Source organism: Carlito syrichta, unplaced genomic scaffold (genome assembly GCF_000164805.1).
Source record: "Carlito syrichta isolate Samal-C Ts95f unplaced genomic scaffold, Tarsius_syrichta-2.0.1 Scaffold313936, whole genome shotgun sequence".
NCBI classification, from domain to species: domain Eukaryota; kingdom Metazoa; phylum Chordata; class Mammalia; order Primates; family Tarsiidae; genus Carlito; species Carlito syrichta.
The window spans coordinates 1,124,835-1,143,324 of NW_007258032.1; the positions used below are offsets into that span (position 1 = coordinate 1,124,835).

The window sequence follows — 18,490 nt, forward strand, 5'->3', positions numbered from 1 at the left end:
GGGGACGCCCCGCGGCCGCTGCATCGGTGCGCGGCGGCACCGCGGGGACTCAGCGGGCAGGGGGCAGGGGCAGCAGCCGGGGTCTTCCAGGGAGGACGTGGGGCCACGCTTCCCGAGCAGAGAACACGTGCTTGCATCAGCCTAAGCCACCGCCTACCCGCCTTCAGGGTGCTGGTCTACGTTTGTGACAGCCAATCCAATTTTCACTCAGAGTTGGCATTAGCCGCTGACCTTCCCTTGGGTTCTGAAACCCCTGATTGTGAAGCATGGCCACAGATACCTTCGTTTTATACAGCGGCTACAAAACTCTGGCCACTGTGCTATGAAGTTATATTCCCTCCTGTGCATGCGTGGTCGCTGTGAGGCAGAGCTCGGTTTGAATAAAGCTCCAGGCTAAGAGGTCTCTTTAGCGCAGGGCAGGGTAGCAGAAACGACTCCCTGGCCACTCTCAGAGGCTTCCTGAATAGAACACATGCCCGCAGCATACACTGCAGCCCAACTACTGCTAACACCGTTCAAACAGCATTGATTACCCAGAGCTCCATCTCCAGGCCGTGCTTGGAGGGTATCCAGTCGGCACCTCTGAAGACGACTGCAGAACTGCCCTGGCCAGTCAGAAAACAGACTCATCGCCTGAAACATGGCCTGCCTTAGCGTGAAGCCATAGCAAAGGGACATGCCACCTGCCCTGAGTGGCAGCAGGTCGGTTGAGCAGGCCAGGCCAAGGCCCAGCAGGCAGCAGGCGGGCAGCCTCGTGTACAGGGAAGAACAGGAAGATGAGCAAGTTGCCTTAGTGAACTGTGGCCAGGGTCCCGGCTCAGCCAGCCTGGCAGATGATGCTTAGTGACTAACTCTGACTTGCAGGGAAAAAAAGAACATCTCTTTTTACTACTGCATTCATCAAACAGTGAAAGAGCACTTACTATGTGCTGGAAATGACACTGGGCACCTTTCGGGAGGTTTAGTGAGATGGTGACAGATGTGGAAGTAAGTGTGGTAGAATGGACAAAGCCAGGACTGGGTAAGGAGGGACAAGGCACAAGGAACTGACTCCCCGCCTCTTGTGAGGAGGGTGGTTGGGCCAGGTGGGCAGGCGGGCACAGGGGATGTGGGTTCAGCTGAGGTAGCAGAGATCAGACCATGGAGGGCCTTAGTGGCCATACTAATAGGTTTTTCGGAGGTGACAAGGGAATGACTGGAATGCTTGCAGTGCTCTGGCAGCCACACGGAGAAGTGCAAGGACATTTTAGAGACCAGCTGGGAGAACAATCCAGGGACTGGAGAGACGAGGAATTACGTTAAGGCACAGGCACTGGGAGGGGGCAGGTAGGGCTGGACTCTAGAAATAAGAGGCAAGAGAGGAAAATCAGGCCGGGTGCCATACAGCTCACATCTAAAACCCCAGCACTTTGGGAGGCTGAAGTGGAAGATTACTTGAGCCCAGGAGTTCAAGACCAATCCAGGCAACATAGCAAGACCTCCATCTTTTTTTTTTGGAGTCTCACTTCGCCGCTCAGACAGGAGTGCAGTGGCACACTCACGGCCACCCCAGCATCGACCTCCATCTCTTAAAAAGAGACAGAAACCTAGAATGGCTCCCAAGTTTCCAGTTTCAGTGACAGGAGGTGCCTATGCAGTACGTTCCAGCACTTGGAACCTTACATGCGTTGCAGCGTACTAAGAGTATGGAGATACGCAGTGGGTCTGGAGCTCAGAAGCTTCTGAACAGATAACTGGGTGCACACAGGACGTGTGTGTGGACTAAGGCGAGACAGCCAAGACGCATTCCTGGACCCAGCCCCACCCCAAGAGGCTCACGGGCCAGGGTGAGCACGGTCTTGGCGGCAGTGTTTGAGTCAGCAGAGAAGCCAGACGAGAAAGTGACACCCTAGTGGGCAACGAGGAGCGGCCAGCTGTCAGTGTTGTGGACAGTATGGCTGTGCGGCCAGAGCTAGGCCCTGATCTCTCTGGGCCACGCGCAGGGGACAGAGGCTCCAGCATTAATGGATTTTATAGACAAAGGTGCTCTGGGGACTCCTGACACTCCTTCCCTGTCCCAAAGCAGGGACAGAAGAGAGACTGCCTCTTTTTCTGGTCTGCCCAAAGCAAGACATGAACCTACTTGATTTTGGCCTCTACAGGGAATGCCCGTATAAACTCAGCTTTCTGTCCCATCTCGCCTCATCTCCATGTCACAGGACTGTTGGCCTAAGGCTCAGAAATGTCAGAGCAAAGCAGTGTGACCTTGGACAGTGACCTCCACCCCATGTCCATCCTGTTTCCTTGCTGGGAAATTGAGGGCTGGGTTAAGAAAATTCTTAGAAGTGACACTGACTTAGGATACTGTCCTCTGCCTGGTAAGAGTAACTGGTATTTCATAGTAGAGACAAGTCCAGCTTGGTGGAAAAATGCTATGAGGACGTGTCAGACACTGGACAATTCCTATGTGCCGGGCACGTGCTGCCATTCCGTTCTCAGCAACCTGGTTCCTACTTCTTTCCAAAAAGCCCGCGATGACTCAGTGGTGTGCAACCTGGGGCAGTTAGCCAGGCAAGGCTGACGTCTGGGCCTTCCTTCTCCCAGTGCAAGGTGCAGATGTGTTACAACGTTCTGAGGCAACCAAAAGACTACAGACTCTCCTATAAATCTGTTCAAGAAAAACAAAGTCTCAAACTGCATTTCCTCGACGGAATTCTCAATCACAAGGGCAGCATGAATTCACGACAGTGACGCTACGATGCCGACCACCATCTATTTCAGTTTGACGCTTCAATTAGAACGTATGCTTTCAAACAGAACAGGCGATTCAGCTCAGAGTCAAGTCTGAATTTATGCAAGTCACTTCCTTCTGCCTCTTAATTTATCTACAATTTTAACCTAGAAAGCAAAATCTAAAAATAGGTTTTTGTACATGCCACTCATTGCCAGAAAACATTACCTTGCTTTTTTTTTTTTTTGAGTTGGAGTCTCACTCTGTCGCCCAGACTGGAGTGCAGTGGCCACTCCCAGCCGATCCTTCTGCTGGGCTCCAGCGATCCTTCTGCTCAGCCTTCCAAGTAGCTGGAACTACAGGCACGCGCTACCACACCTGGCTGATTTTTTGATTTATTGCAGAGATGAGGTCTCGCCAAGTTACCCAGGCGGGTCTCGAACCTGCGGGCTCAGGCAGTCCTCTCACCTCAGCCTCCCAAAGCAGGGGATTACAGGCTGAGCCACCAAGCCCAGCTAACATTACCTTTCTTAAGAAAATTTAGAAAACACTGCAGCTATCATTTCAAATTAAGCCAGAGAGAAGGCACTCTTGACTTTTAACTGTCAGCAAACCAGGGAAGGGGCAGGGAAGGAAGAGAGAACACCAGACGCAGGGGCTGGGAGGCCAGCGGACCAGCACCTTCATGTGGGGACCAGCTTTTCAAGGTGCTCTTTCCCCAGGTCTCGGCTCAAACGATGTCATGCAGCCACCCGAAGCAAGAGCCAGGCCAGCCCCTCTGCTTACAAACTGGAGATATAAACCTTTATTTCACAACTTTGCCATAATTCACTTTCTAAAAAGACATGGACCAGGAGACACTGCTGAAAACACTGGAGGCCAGATGCCGGCATCTTCCAGGTAGGAGCGCAGGTGTGGTCACTCCAGGCCGACGTGTTCCCGGGCTCTCAGGCAGCACAGGCCAGATGCATCGGTACTGTCCAGTCCCAGTTTTACTTAGAGCCACCTCCTTTTTTGGGGCCATTAGTCCTCATTTCATGCCAGATTTTCACTAGAGGCTCCCTGTTCTTCCAAATCAGTTCATGACCATACGTAATATACCATCTGGAGAAAAGAAAAACACAATGGGTCCGACATTCAAACAGTGTGACATATAAATGCTAAGTACCATGATGCTATCAAGTTGACATTTTTAAAATCTAATGCCACTGCCATTTACCATGCAGCGTATTAAAACAACTGATTAATTTTATAGAGACAAATGGCTTAGCTTTAATATACAGAGTAGCCCAGGCACAGTGGCTCACGTCTGTAAATCTAGAACTTTGGAAGTCTGAGGGGGGAGAAGCACGTGAGCCCAAGAGTTTGAAACCAGCCCAGGCAACATAGTAAGACCTCGTCTCTACAAAATATTTTTTTAAAAAACCAAGTTGGGTGTGGTGGTAAGTACCTGTAGTCCCAGGTACTCAGGAGGCTGAGGTAGGAAGATCCCTTGAGCCCAAAAGTTCAAAGCTGCAGTGAGCTATGACCAAGCCACTGCACTTCAGCATGGACAAAAGAGTGAGATGCTATCTCTCTTACACACACAACATACACAGTGTATACAAAGGTTGAGTAAGACAGGTTATGGGTGAACATTCTACAATGTGTAAGTCAGTCACAGGCATTACTCCTGCTTTCATGCCTAGAAGTGCATTACTCCTGCTTTCATGCCTACAAGTGATGTCACACTTTTTCTATTACAGCAAGAGGGAACTGAGTCTGAAAGAAAGTAAGGTGCTAGTAGCTTCTAAGTGGTTGCTTAAGGACTCCCTGCAGGCCAGGCTGCAGGTCAGCCTAAATCAATGCTCTAAAGTGTCAGTATCAGCATTAATAACCATGACTGTAACAGCTTACATGCCTTTGCCAGTTTCCTAACAAGCTATTCAAAAGGTGGGTCGCTCATCCAAGTTCTGTCCATCCTTTAAGGTATAGTAGTTGCCATCCTCATTCTCCCGTTAAAAGCTGCCCCAAAGGCCGAGCGTGGTGGCTCAAGCCTGTAATCCCAGCACTCTGGGAGGCCAAGATGAGAGGACTGCCTGAGCTCAGGGGTTTGAGACCAGCCTGAGCAACATGGAGAGATCACGTCTCCACAATAAATCAAAAATTAGCCAGGTGTGGTGGCACGTGCCTGTGGTTCCAGCTACATGGAAGGTTGAGGCAGGATCGTCCGAGCCCAGCAGGTCGAGGTTGTGGTAGCTGTGAGCGTGCCACTGTACTCCAGCCTGGGTGATGGAGTGAGACTCCAACTCAAAAAAAAAAAAAAAAAAGCTGTCCCAAGGCAGTGAAGCCATGAGCCCAGGAGGTGGGAGTACTGGGAGGATTCCTGACTTCACTTGTTCAGGCTCCACAACTAGGAATCACCAGACTGAGGTCAGAACCCAAATGTGACACTGCAGCCTGGGCCCTAACTGCTGTGCTATCCCACAGCAGCATCTCCTCTGAGCTGAGGAGCACAGAGCCTGCCACGGAGAAGCTCCCAGCGCCGTAGCCCTGGGCAGCACAGGCTGCAAGTGTAACTGGCTGGGAGGGGAAGGCCGGCAAGGCTTCTGGGAATGGCAGTGAAGGAAAGCTTCTGTTACTGAATCCTTTATTTAAACAGATTTCATGTTTTCTGAGACAGAGACCAGATTTTATTGATTTTGCATCTTCCAGGCACCTGACTGAAAAAAAAAAATGCCGTTTGACTTAAATTAGATCAGAATAGCAGTTAATAGTTTAACATTTAAAAAAATGTTCTGAATGTGTAATTTTTAAATTAAAGGGCTTGATTTGTACCTAAAGCTTAATATTCACTAAATATAGTTAAAATCTGATTATAAAAATAGTTATCAGCCAGGCTCAGTGTCTCAGCCTGTAATCCCGTGCCTTTGGGAGGCTGAGGTGAGCGGATTGCCTGAGCCCGCAGGTTTGAGACCCACCTGGGCAACTTGGCGAGACCTCATCTCTACACTAAATTAAAACATCAGCTGGGCGTGGTAGCACATGCCTGTAATTCCTGCTACTTGGAAGGCTGAGCGGAAGGGTCGCTGGAGCCCAGCAGGTTGAGGCTGCAGTGGCCGGGAGCAGCCACTGCACTCCAGTCGGGGCGACAGAGTGAGACTCCAACTCAAAAAAACAAAAACAAAAACAAAAACAAGTTACCATCAAAAAATTTAAAACAAAGAAAACAGTCAGCTAATTTATAGAAAGAAAAAAAGGCTTTTTTGTTGTTGTTGCCCAGGTTGAGTGCAGTGGCACACTCACAGCCACGATAGCCTCAACCTGCTGGGCTCAGGCAATCCTTCCACCTTAGCATTCCAAGTAGCTGGAACCACCAGACATGCGCCACCATGCCCAGCTAATTTGGCAATCCTCTTGCCTCTACCTCTCAGATTGCTGGGATTAGAGGTGTAAGCCACCACGCCTAGCAGAAAAAAGGCATTTTAAAAGCTCAGCCTGTAATCCCGTGCCTTTGGGAGGCTGAGGTGAGTAGACTGCTTGAGCCCACGGGTTCGAGACCTGTCTGGGCAACTTGGCGAGACCTCATCTCTACAATAAATCAAAAATCAGCCAGGCATGGTAGCACGCGCCTGTAGTTCCAGCTACTTGGAAGGATCACTGGAGCTCAGCAGGTCGAGGCTGCAGTGGCCGGGAGCGGCCACTGCACTCCAGTCTGGGCAACAGAGTGAGACTCCAACTCAAAAAAAAAATAAAATAAAATAAAATAAGAAATTAATAGGCATGTAACAAATTGTGCTTAAAGTAAAATAGGTCAATTTATTCACTTTTTTTTTTTCAACATGCTGTTGCTGGATTGAATCTGGTGAGTTCAGAGCAAGAGAAAAAGGAAAACCCTAAGATTCAAATGCAATTATAAAAATTTTCAGAAGAAATGAATCACTTGTTAAGAAGGTTCCATTAATGTTTTCCCAAATCATTTTAGCCTACTTATTTCAAGCAAAAAGTCAAATATTTTAATCTTGCAGGTACACAGTTTTGATTATATTCACAAATCTGAATGAAACTGGTCATTTAGCTAAAGTTAGGAAAATACTTCAGAATGACTGATTTCTGAGGTGCCCTTTCTTATAGCAGCAACCCAATACCCAGTGCTCATTCAGAAACTCCAGCTTGGCAGTTATTAGCTGTGTGATCTTGGACAAATTACTTTTTTTTTTTGAGTTGAAGTCTCACTCTGTCGCCCAGACTAGAGCGCAGTGGCCGCTCCCAGCCACCGCAGCCTCGACCTGCTGGGCTCCGGCGATCCTTCCACCTCAGCCTTCCAAGTAGCTGGAACTACAGGCACGCACTACCACGCCCGGCTGACAAATTACTTTTTAAAAGTAGCTTCTTTATCTGTAAAATAAAATACCTCACAGAATTTTTTTTTTTTTTTTTTTTTTTGAGTTGGAGTCTCACTCTGTCACCCAGGCTGGAGGGCAGTAGCATGTTCCTGGCCACCACAGCCCCGACCTGTTGGGCTTAGGTGATCCTTCCACCTCAGCCTTCCAAGTAGCTGGAACCACAGGCACACGCTATGCCTGCCTGATTTTTTTTTTTTAATTTATTGTAGAGATGAGGGCTCATCAAGTTGCCCAGGCTGGTCTCAAACTGTGGGCCCAGGCAATCCTCTCATCTCAGCCTTCCAAAGTGCTAAGATTATAGGCGTGAGTCACTGTACCTGGCCACCTCACAGGATTTTAAGAATATTAAATTAGCCCTTCCTTCATAGAATTCTATGAGAATTGATGTCCCCATATATTCAATACCCATCAGCTACCATTACTGCAAAAGTAAATGTGCAGCTGTAAGATCTGGTCAGAGATATTAAATCAGGGAAATGCACAAGTGGATGCTAATGGAATCATTGTAATCAACATCACGGCACTTAAAAAATAAAAATAAAAGATTTTAGATTTCTAAATCTAGAGTAAAGAATGTTAGAAAAGATGAATTTGGGGTGTGACTGAGATCTAGCAAATGAAAAGGAGCTGAAATTAGAAACCACAAAGGAAAAGGATTTCTCCACCACTTGGATCCTGGACTTAAATGCATTTGATTCAATTATTTTCAGAATGGAAAAAGGTCATCTAATTATGGTTCAGGAGAATAAAACTTTGCTGGCGAGAAAATCCTTAAAGTATATATGTGGAAAAATCTAGATCAATGCCGAGTTCATAAAACAGAACCCCTTTCCTAAGTCTTTGTGTCTCTCATATTGTAGCATCAGGTCAGTTTCTACTATTTATAATGTGCTGTTCTTAGAACTAGAACTTGCATATGTACTCTTTAATCACCACTGAAGATTATAAATGGCATAATGGCATTTAGTTCTGCCGCCTACTGGGCAAAACTGCTTCCCTTAGAATAGATATTTCTACTCTTTTAAATTACAAAACTTAAGTTTTTGAAACAAAATAAAAACCAAGTAAGGGCAAAAGGCAATGTTTAGTCAATAAAAGGTTGCCAGGGGATCCAGCCATCAGAGACAAGACCTCTGCTGAAAGGTCTCTAGGGTCAGCTGGGCTCCAAGAGTCCTGAGGCTATTTCCAAGACGGATTGGCTACTAAACTATGTTTCTGGCAAAATCCCTTTGTCTGAGCATGGAAGCTCTTATAGCCACCATGCTATTTGTCTTCAAAATGGTATGACAGTGTGGCTATGGATCTGGGTTTAAATTTCGGCTCTGCTATTTATCAGCTATCTGGCCTGAGGAAGATCACTTTTGAGCCTGAGTTTCCCGTCAGTAAAATGGGAATCATAATAGTAGACAAAAAGTAACTAGCCTGGTGCTGCACATAAGAGCTATCTATGCTTAGGGAGTGGTCCATGTTGGTTATGGTTCCCGGTCTCTACCCTAGTCATGGAGCACTCCCTTCCACACTCAGTGCAGGCAGAGAAATGGCTCTGCCAGCTCAGAGCGTCTGCATAGCACTGGTGAGACAGAGGTCAGTGGTGGCAGGTGGGACACCAGGCAGGAAGAGGAGGGCAAGAAAGCCTGAGAGCAGGAAAAGGAGATGACAGCACAGATTGGGGGCCAGGCAGCAGTCTTTAAGAGGGGCTGGGAATGACAACAGGTAAGGAGTTGGGGTAACTTTAAGGCTAAGGTAGGGTAAAGGCACAGACTGTTTCTATGAATGAGCAAGGCAGGGACAGGGTTGACATCCTCATGGCCCCCTCGTTTGGTTGAGGTTTCCTCACCCTCCCAGCCCCACCTTTTTCTGCTTCTACCATGTCTCACTCTGCCTTGGGAAGGCAGAGAGGGAAAGGGGAGAGGGAAGGGGGAGAGAAATGGGGGAGGAAAAGGGCAGGATGGGGGAGGAAAAGGGCAGGATGGGGGAGGACAGGGGAGGGTGGGGGAGTGCATGACCTGAGGAAGCAGGTTAGCATCTGTTAAACTTACATTCCAAAGAGAGCTCCCCCAAGATGTGCTGCATGATCAAAAAATTTCCATCCCAGGATCATTCCCGCTGTATCCATGGCAATAATGGCTTTTAGGGCCTGAAAGCCAGCAAGAGAGAACAGAAGTAGTAAAACGTGAATTCCTCCAGTACTGACATTTCTAACTTAAGGGGTAGAATTTAGTCAATGAGAAAACATCACCAGAACTTCGCTTCATAAAAATACTTACATTCCCTGCCGTGAACGTGAACATCGGAAGGAAGATAATGGCAAGCCTCCCTTCTGGGATCTTAGTGCAGACAGCTGCAAGGATGGTCATGATTGCACCAGACTGCAAAGTAACACAGTGGGGAAAACAGGAAACGCAGTGTGGCTACAGCGTCTAAAGAAGCTGCACTTTTCCCACAAAGTTTATATACCGCACATTTCTAGGGGAGCACAAATGTGACTCAAAGGCTTTCAGTTACTAAAGTTACGCAGTATCAGGCACGGGAGCTCCAGGTCCTTCACACAATAATCACTTAGGAAGACTGACCGCCAATACAGGGCAGCAAGATGTGGAACGAGCAGCCTGTGACTGCTTCACGAACCGCAGGGACAGCGCTACATGTGTCACATGCACCATCTCACCTAAGAAGTAACTTCTTAAACTTCTCCAACAAAGCTCCCTAGCCAGAGAAAGTGAGCATGAATTTGCCCAAAGAAACCCATGTGCGTGAAATTTCTTCCAAGTATGTTTCATCTTAAAAATTTATTTTCCTTGAAACCGGTGAGCAAAGGCTATGCTCCAGGAAAGTGTGCTGTGTTTACCTGGTGGCTCTGTTTGAGTCGCACCCCACCCCCAGCATGGCCCAGGGACACACATGTATCCATCTGCCAGAGGAACACCTCCCCCAACAACCTCTTACTATAGAACAAAAACCTGGAACCCAAGCCCACGACCTTAGGATCTGCAAATCAACGATTCTTCTTAGAGTTGAACAGTTATAATCACTGTGTAAACTTTTAGTTTTTTTAATATGTGTTTTTCCTGGTTCCTATATAATCTTCATAATTTAAATTTATAATGGCTATCAAATTTCTCTTGGATAAATTCTGCTAATTTAACCCTCTTCATGTTAGACATGTTCCAATTCCTCTAAACGGCGTCATATTTGAAGAACTGGGTCATAATCTCCAGTTTACATTAAATCTCAGGATAATCATTCATCCAAATACTTCAGTCATACCATGTAGCAGGCTCTATGCTTGATGCTAGGGATACAGAGGTGAACAAGATCTACAGTCTCTGCCTTTATGGAGCTCACAGAATGGCAGAAAAGACCTAAATAAGTAAAAACAACAAAATGGGATAGTTATAGAGAAGTACAGCATGTCAGAACAACACAGGGGAGGGAAAGCTCAGGGTTAATAAGTGACATCAAGCTCTGCATGGCAGGTAACCAGGTGTGGGCCATGCAGAGGAGGAAGAGATGGGAAGAGTGTTCCAGGCAGAAAAATAGTATAAACCACGCCCGGCAGGCTGGGCTCAGTGGCTCATGCCTGGAAGGCTGGGTGCAGTGTCTCACGCCTGTAGTTCCAGTTACTTGGGAGGCTATGGCAGAAGGATCACTTGAGCCCAGGAATTGGAGGCTACAGTGAGCTGTGATCATGCCACTGCATTCCAGCACTCCACTGGGCGACAGAGTGAGACCCAGCCCCTAACTCAAAAATAAATAAATAACCGGACCACGCCTGGAGGGTAACGAACACACCCCAGCAGAAGAATATAGAGAAGCTAAGTGTGGCTGATGAAGAGGGAGAGAGCAGAGGCGGCAGGCGCTTTAACGCAGCCTGTCCTCTACCACAGTTCACAGCAGAGACAAACCTTAGTCAACTATTAAAAATAAACTCCCCTGAGGCACAGTCTACAAGATATCTTCCCCCCAATCTTCAAAAGTATCAAGGGTGCGAAAGACAAGGAAAATCTGAGAAACTGTCACAGACTGGAGAAGACTAAGAAAGCAAGGCAATTCAACGCCATGGAGTAAGAAAAGGACATGAAAAAACTGGGGAAATTCCAATATAGTCTGTAGTTAATACTATCATAGCAACATTAATTTCCTAGCATTAATAAGTGAGCCACAGTTATGGAAGACATTAATGTTAGGGAAAGCTAATTTGGTAGATACCTTCACCCTGGCCACAGCCCTCAAGTAAAAACCGATTCAAGCTAGAATAATCAATGGATGCAATTTCTGGGTAGTAGAGGAGGGAGGAGGTTGATGAGCAAGACAGTTAAATAATCTCAAAGTATCTTCTCACAAATTATTAGCTTAAAAAGGAAAAATAACTTTACAGTAGAGAAGCTGGACAACACTTTAACTATTCACCAAAATTATCCCCACCAGCAAAGGACAAATGAACATCAAGTACCTCTAAGCTGTGATGTCTGAGAAGGACACACCACCACTTCAGTAATTTTCCAACCAAAAATACATAATCTGAATCTAGTCATGAGGAAATAGACAAACCCAGTTGACAGGCATTCCATCAAATAACTGGCCTGCACTGTTTAAAATTGTTGATGGCATCAAAAACAAAGAAAGGCTATGGAAATTATCCAGCTTTTAGGAGACCAAAGAGACATCACAACTAAAGGCAACACATGGTTTTAGGCAAGGGAGAAAATAACTATAAAGGACATTATTGGGACAATTTTAAAAACTGGGATAAGAACTGTAGATGAAGGTGTTATATCAATGTTAAATTTCTTGAATGTGATAACTGCACTACAGGATAAATAAGGATATTTGTGTTCTTAGGAAATATATGCTGAAGTATGTAGAGGCAGAAGGGCATAATATATGAACCCTATCCTCAAATGAAAAAAATATGATATAAAGAGAAAATGATGAATGAAATGTGGATGAATCTCGGTCAAAAATATTTCGAGGCCTTTTCTTTTTCTTTCTTTTTTTTAGTTCGAGTCTCACTCTGTCACTCAGACTGGAGTGCAGTGGCCGCTCCCGGCTACTGCAGCCTCGACCTGCTGGGCTCCAGCAATCCTTCCGCCTCAGCCTTCCGAGTAGCTGGAACTACAGGCACACGCTACCACGCCCGGCTAATTTTTGATTTATTGTAGAGATAAGGTCTAGCCAAGTTGCCCAGGAGGGTCTCGAACCCTTGGGCTCAAGCAATCCATTCATCTCGGCCTCCCAAAGCGCTGGGATTACAGGCTGAGCCACCAAGCCTGGCCTAGAGGTCTTTTAAACTGAAACACAGGCTTCAATGTAAAACCTAAAATAAAAACCTTCTGGAAGAAAACATAGGAGGGCCGGGGTCAGTAGCTCAGCCTGTAATCCTGTGCCTTTGGGAGGCTGAAGTGAGTGGATTACTTGAGCCCGGGGTTCGAGACCCACCTGGGCAGGCAAAACCTCATCTCTACAATAAAATCAAAAAATTAGCCGTGCATAGTAGTGCGCGCCTGTAATTCCGGCTACTCAGAAGGCGGAGGTGGAAGGATCACCGGAGCCCACGAGGTCGAGGCTGCGGTGGCCGGGAGCGGCCACTGCACTCCAGTCTGGGTGACAGAGTAAGACTCCAACTCAAAAAAAAAAAAAAAAGGAAACATAGAAGGAAAATCTTTGCGACCTTGGATTAGATAAAAATTTCCTAACTATGACACCATAACCATGATCCATAAAAGAATAAATTAAGAAATTGGAGTCAATACAAATGAAAAACTTATACTCTTTGAAAGACATTACACAGAGAAAAAAAGGCAACACACAGGCAGAGAGAAAATATTTGCATGTCATACATCTGATAAAGGATATATGTCAAAAACATATAAAGAATGTCACAAACAATAAGAAAACAATTTTTCATTAGTCATTAGGAAAATGAAAATTAAAATCCCACTAAGATATCATTCTATCAAATAACTGGCCTGCACTGTTTAAAATTGTTGATGGCATCAAAAACAAAGAAAGGCTATGGAAATTATCCAGCTTTAGAAATTTTTAAAAGACCGACCATACCAAGTACTGGTGAAGATACAAAGAAACTGGTACTCACACACTACTGGTGGGAAAGTATTATAAAATACTATAACCACTTTGGAAAACAGTTTGTCAGTTCCTTAAAAGTTAAACATGTATCTACCATATGGTGTAAATGTTCCACTCCTAGTTGTTTACCCAAGAGAAATGAAAGCATATGTCCATACGAAGAGTTGTATACAAATGTTCACAGTTTTCTTTTTTTTTTTGTAAAAGCCAAAAACTAGAAACTACCCAAATGTCCATCATAAAGTGAAAGGAAAACACAACATGGTACACTCATACAATGAAATATTCCTCAATATAAAAGAATATTACTGATATACACAACATAGATGAATCTCGAGGTAATTATATAAAGTAAATGAAGGCATGGCAACAACAGCAAAAAAGTCTATATGCTGTATGATTCCATTTGAAAACTAATTCATCATTTTGTGGTGGCACACTCACGGCCATCACAGCCTCAAACTGCTGGGTTCAGGTAATCTTTCTGCTTCAGACTTCCAAGTAGCTGGAACTACAGGCAAGCACCACCACACCTAGCTAATTTTTTTGTTTATCGTAGAGACAGGTCTCGCCCAGTTGTCCAGGTTGGTCTTGAACCCGTGGGCTCAGGCAGTTCTCTCGCCTCCACCTCCCTAAGTGCTAGGATTACAGGCATGAGCCACCACGCCCGGCTCAAACTAATTTATTTTTACAGAAAGTAGGTAAATTGTTGCCTAGGGACTGGGGAGGGACAGTAAGGAATGACTACAAGGAGCAACCAAGAAACCATGATGAGTATGATGTTGAATGTGGTGATAGTTTCATAGTGTCTACATGTCAAAGCTTACCAAATTATAAACTTTAGATATATGCAGTTTTTTGTATGTTAATTAGTAAACCTGAGTTACTTGCTTTTTAAAAAAAGACTTGGCCAGGTGTGATAGCTCACTCCTGTAATCCCAGCAATTTGGGAGGCTGAGGCAGAAGGATTGCTTGAACCCAGGAATTCGACACTAGCCTAGGCAACATAGCTCAAACCACATCTCTACATAAATTAGTTGTATGCAGAGGTGCAGGCCTATAGTCCCAGCTACTGGGGAGGATAAGGTGGAAGGATCACCTGATCCTAGGAGGTCAAGGCTGAAGTAGGTCGTGACTGTGCCACTGCATTCCAGCCTGGATGACAGAGTGAGACCCTGATTCAAAATTAAAAAAAACAAAACAAAAGAAAGAATAAAAAAGACTACATGGGAGTCCTTTGTATTATTTTCTGCAAGTTTTACAGATGCAATGTTAAAAGAAGCCCTTATAGTTAAAAGGTAGGAAAAACTCCTACCTTTTCACATTAAAAAGGTGATTTCTGAAAAACAGCACCTACCTCTCCTAATCACCAACTGTTTACTTAGTGTATTCTGTTTGAAGGGTTGCTTCAGAATATACCATTGTCTTATGTTTTAGGAATTACTACTACTTGAAAGAAATTATAAAGCGTCCCAGAGATCCCACATGTCTCCAGCCCCTAACTATGTAATTGCCAACTGGTATAAACAGAGAAACCAGCTCAAGTTGCATTCCTAGGAGTAAGTCAGAGTGACTGCAAGACAGAGGACAGCACAGACATCCCTCTAAAGGGGATCCCAAGACCTGAATCAAGGTAAATGGACAGAGACAATCCAGTGCCCAGGCTGAAAAGGTGAAAGAACAATCACCACAGCGACATATTACAGCAACAGATTGGATGTGGTGGTGCGTGCCAACTGAGAGTGAGGGGCAGGAGTCAGAATTCTATATTCTACACTTAATATCAACTGCTATTGTATACTGGCCAAGTTGGCTTCTGTGCAAAAGTCTGTAATTTTAACACATGCAGTTCTTCTGAAATCCTGACTTCCCTTAATAGGGCAATCACTGCTTGTGTGGAAATACACATACACCAACATATAGCTTCCATGATTTGTTCACCTTTCCCTGTTCCCACTCCCCGTCCTAAGTGAGTCACAGCAACAGGACATCAGAACCATCTGAAAAGGCGGTGGCTTATTTCCCCACAATACTTGCTAGGTCATGGTTCCCCTGGGGTATAACATGTTACACTGGCCATATTTGTATTTACTCTGAAAGATTTATTCTAGTTGTTATTTCAATATCTGCCCCCAAATCCAGCAAGCACTGCATTAAGCAGAGTAGATGTCAATGTCACTAAGAATTTGAAAGTAAGCCTGAACAGCAGCCTATCACCCGCTAGGCTTCAAGGTATATGCGTAACTTTAATACCCTAAGTTTATTTTTAAAGAAACCCTAAAAAACCCAACTCAAATTTCAGAAGAAATCAAGCTGAAACCTTATTTTCTGGAAGGAAAAAAAAAAATTTTACTTTCCCCCCAAATGAAGCAAATATCACTTGTTAGCTGACATGAAAGACCATTAAAATTCTGTGCAGTTCCCCTACTTTTCCACAGATGACAATTATTCCCTATCTATTAAACAAAATTACCATTATCTGTGCAATTATATGTAAAGCCAGTCTTTGTGACTATAACTTACTGTACTTATTTTTAAAAGGTAGTTCCATTATCCTTCTAGAACTTTCTCAATGTGACTTTTATACAAATTTAAACATATTTATATGTTTTTAAAAAATCACAACTTGTTTTTTGACCATTTGGGCTTACTCCCATGTAGAGATTTTTCACTTTTTCTAGTCAGCTTTTAAGAATCTAATTAATGAAAATAGTCCCTTCTCTCCTCAGGAAAAATTCTCATTCATACATATTTTTAAATACAATTTTAGGGAGTCATGAACCCTGATCCAAGTAAACCCAAGAGGTCTGGATCCATAGTTAGAGGTGAAGATCTTTTGCTCTCCATCAATAATGTTTACAAACACTGATTACATACTTTTAATTGACATGCACAGCTAGCCTTTTACTTATCTCTTAAGCAATTTTCTATATCTATCTAATCTTCAAATCTATCATAGTAATAGTTTTTCATTGTATTCCTGGACTTTCTTTTGGCTCATATAGTTCAAATCTTCCCTCTAGCTAAGGACCAAGAAAGGGTAGCCTAGCAAAAGAGAACTTTTTAGACAATAACAATTTTGAAAAAACCGTGACCCAACTCCCATCAGCAAAGACTAAGTGAGGATCCTGGACTTATACCCTTGCCAGGCAGTAACAAAGCGCCCAATACACCTAACAGAGTGGTATCAGTAGAAAGGAACAGTAACAAGGAACCCTTGTTCCTCCTAGCCACACCAATATCAGCAGAGGTCCACTAGGGAGCCTGTACTCCCAGGACTCCCAATCTTGCCCTAAAAGAACCACTATGCCCCAAAAGGCAAAGGCGGTTGAGTGAGGAAGCTGGGCTTCTGCCCCATCTGGCAGTCATGAGTTAGCATACTCCCTTCCTTCGTAAGAACAGTGTCAGAGGAGGCCTGCTAAAAGAGTAGTTTAAATAAGATCCAATGTCTCACAATATCCAAAATGTTCAGGTTTCAACTGAAAATCAATTATAACAAGAACTGGTAAAAATCTCAACTTGAATGAGAAAAGATAATCAATAAATACCAACACCCAAGATGACATAAATGTTAGAATTATCTGACGAGGATTTTAAAGCAGCTATCATAAAGATGCTTCAATGAACAATTGCAAACATGTTTGAAACAAGTAAAAATATAGCATAAGATATCAAGAACAATGCCAGCCAGGCATGGTGGATCTCTTGAGGATAGTTCAAGACCGGCCTGGGCAACATAGAGAGACTCCCCCCATCTCCACAAAAATAACCTCGAAAGGAAGAGACTAAAGATACTTTCCTAACTTAAAAAGAGGATTCAGTTTAGGTACAGGTTAGGTCAATGATAGATCAATGAAGTCATAGTGAACAGGTCATCATAATGCTGATGAGCAAGTTCAGCCTGTAAGAAACGACTTCAAGTGAAAAACGTTTTCTCTAACAAACACTTAACAAATGCTGCTATTTTGAGATTAAGGGTTACATTTCATAGAAAAAAAACTTTTAAAAAGCAGACAAAGCCGAGCGTCATGGCTCATGTATGTAATCCCAGCACTTTGGGAGGCAGAAGTGAGAAGATTGCCTGAGCCTTCAGGTTTGAGACCAGCCTGGGCTACATGGTAAGACCTCATCTCTACAATAAATCAAAATATTAGCCAGGTGTGGTGGCACATGCCAGTAGTTTCAGCTGAACCCAGCAGGTCAAGTCTGCAGTGGCTCTGAGCAACGTGCCACTGCACTCCAGCCTGGTGACAGAGTGATTCGCCCACTCAAAAAAAAAAGCAGACTGTTTAGAAAAAAGCTTCCTTCTACTAACTAGTAATTTGATGAGATTCAGCATATGTATAGCTCTAATTAAACAAAACTCTTACCGAAACTAGTCAGTATTATTAATCCCTAGTGCCAAAGTAAATGACAAATATATTTTAATAGTCTCCATCTTATCTTATTGACTAAGCCAATAAAATCAATATTTCATATTTTGTAACAATTTTGTCAACAGTAATTTTTTCCCCAGATTTCTCATTAAAAATGCCATTATACCTAGCAACTTAAGTTTCTTCAATTTTAGCCAAGGAAGAATTCAAGTATTTGGGGATAATAACTTTATATCCTCCCATGACTCTATAAGATTTTGATGACTGAATGGGAGCTACCACTTCCACATTTCTTACTCTGTACTCCTTTCAGTGTAAGCACTCTAAATATACTTGCATTGCAAATTAGAATTAGATGGCGTTATCCCCATTTTATATGAGGAAACAGATTCAAAGAAGTTCAGTAATATGTCCTGGAAATCACAGGTAAATAACAAAACTGGAATTTAATCCCACTCTAATTAAAAATATCATGCTGCCATCCTCTGTTAATTTTAGATTTCAATTATCCATAAAATGAAAATAACATCAAAATGTCCTCCCAGATCCTTTCAGCTAATGAGAAAAGTCTCCCTACTCTCAGGACTCCCAAAGTCCTCTAGAGAATTATTTTGCCCAGTGTGAATTAGATGTGTGTATGTTTTCTCCACAACTAAACTTGAAGTCTGAGTCTCCTTCTGATTCACCCTAATGGTCTTTATTGCCTTCATATAATAGATGCCTAGTTGTTGAATAGGGCAAAGAATATGATTCGAAATTCATAAATTATACCAGAACCAAATTTTATATTTTAAAAAAACCAAAAATTCCATGAATGAAAAGAAGAGGGCTTAAGAAAGCATGTAGGTCATAGGTCATAGGACAAGATAAATGCTCATTAGAAAAATTAAGTGTAAACAAATCTGAGGAATACACAAATTAAGAATGAT

The 18,490-nt window shown here is 43.8% G+C and overlaps 1 protein-coding gene across 5 annotated transcripts in view; it reads right to left on the reverse strand.

Moving 5' to 3' along the window:
* Nucleotides 1-3,487: 3,487 nt before the first annotated feature.
* Nucleotides 3,488-18,490, reverse strand: part of PARL (presenilin associated rhomboid like) — a 56,368-nt gene continuing 41,365 nt past the window's right edge. For 2 of the 5 annotated variants that reach the window (XM_021718876.1, XM_008070692.1), the window contains 3 exons: nucleotides 9,363-9,464; nucleotides 9,135-9,232; nucleotides 3,490-3,814 (listed from right to left, as the gene is read on the reverse strand). In XM_021718876.1, coding sequence (XP_021574551.1) covers nucleotides 3,703-3,814; nucleotides 9,135-9,232; nucleotides 9,363-9,464 — 312 coding nt within the window. In that variant the 3' untranslated portion in view covers nucleotides 3,490-3,702. Of the gene's footprint in view, nucleotides 3,815-9,134; nucleotides 9,233-9,362; nucleotides 9,465-18,490 lie in introns of all 5 variants that reach the window. The other 3 variants (XM_021718877.1, XM_021718875.1, XM_021718878.1) reach the window with 2 other exon arrangements.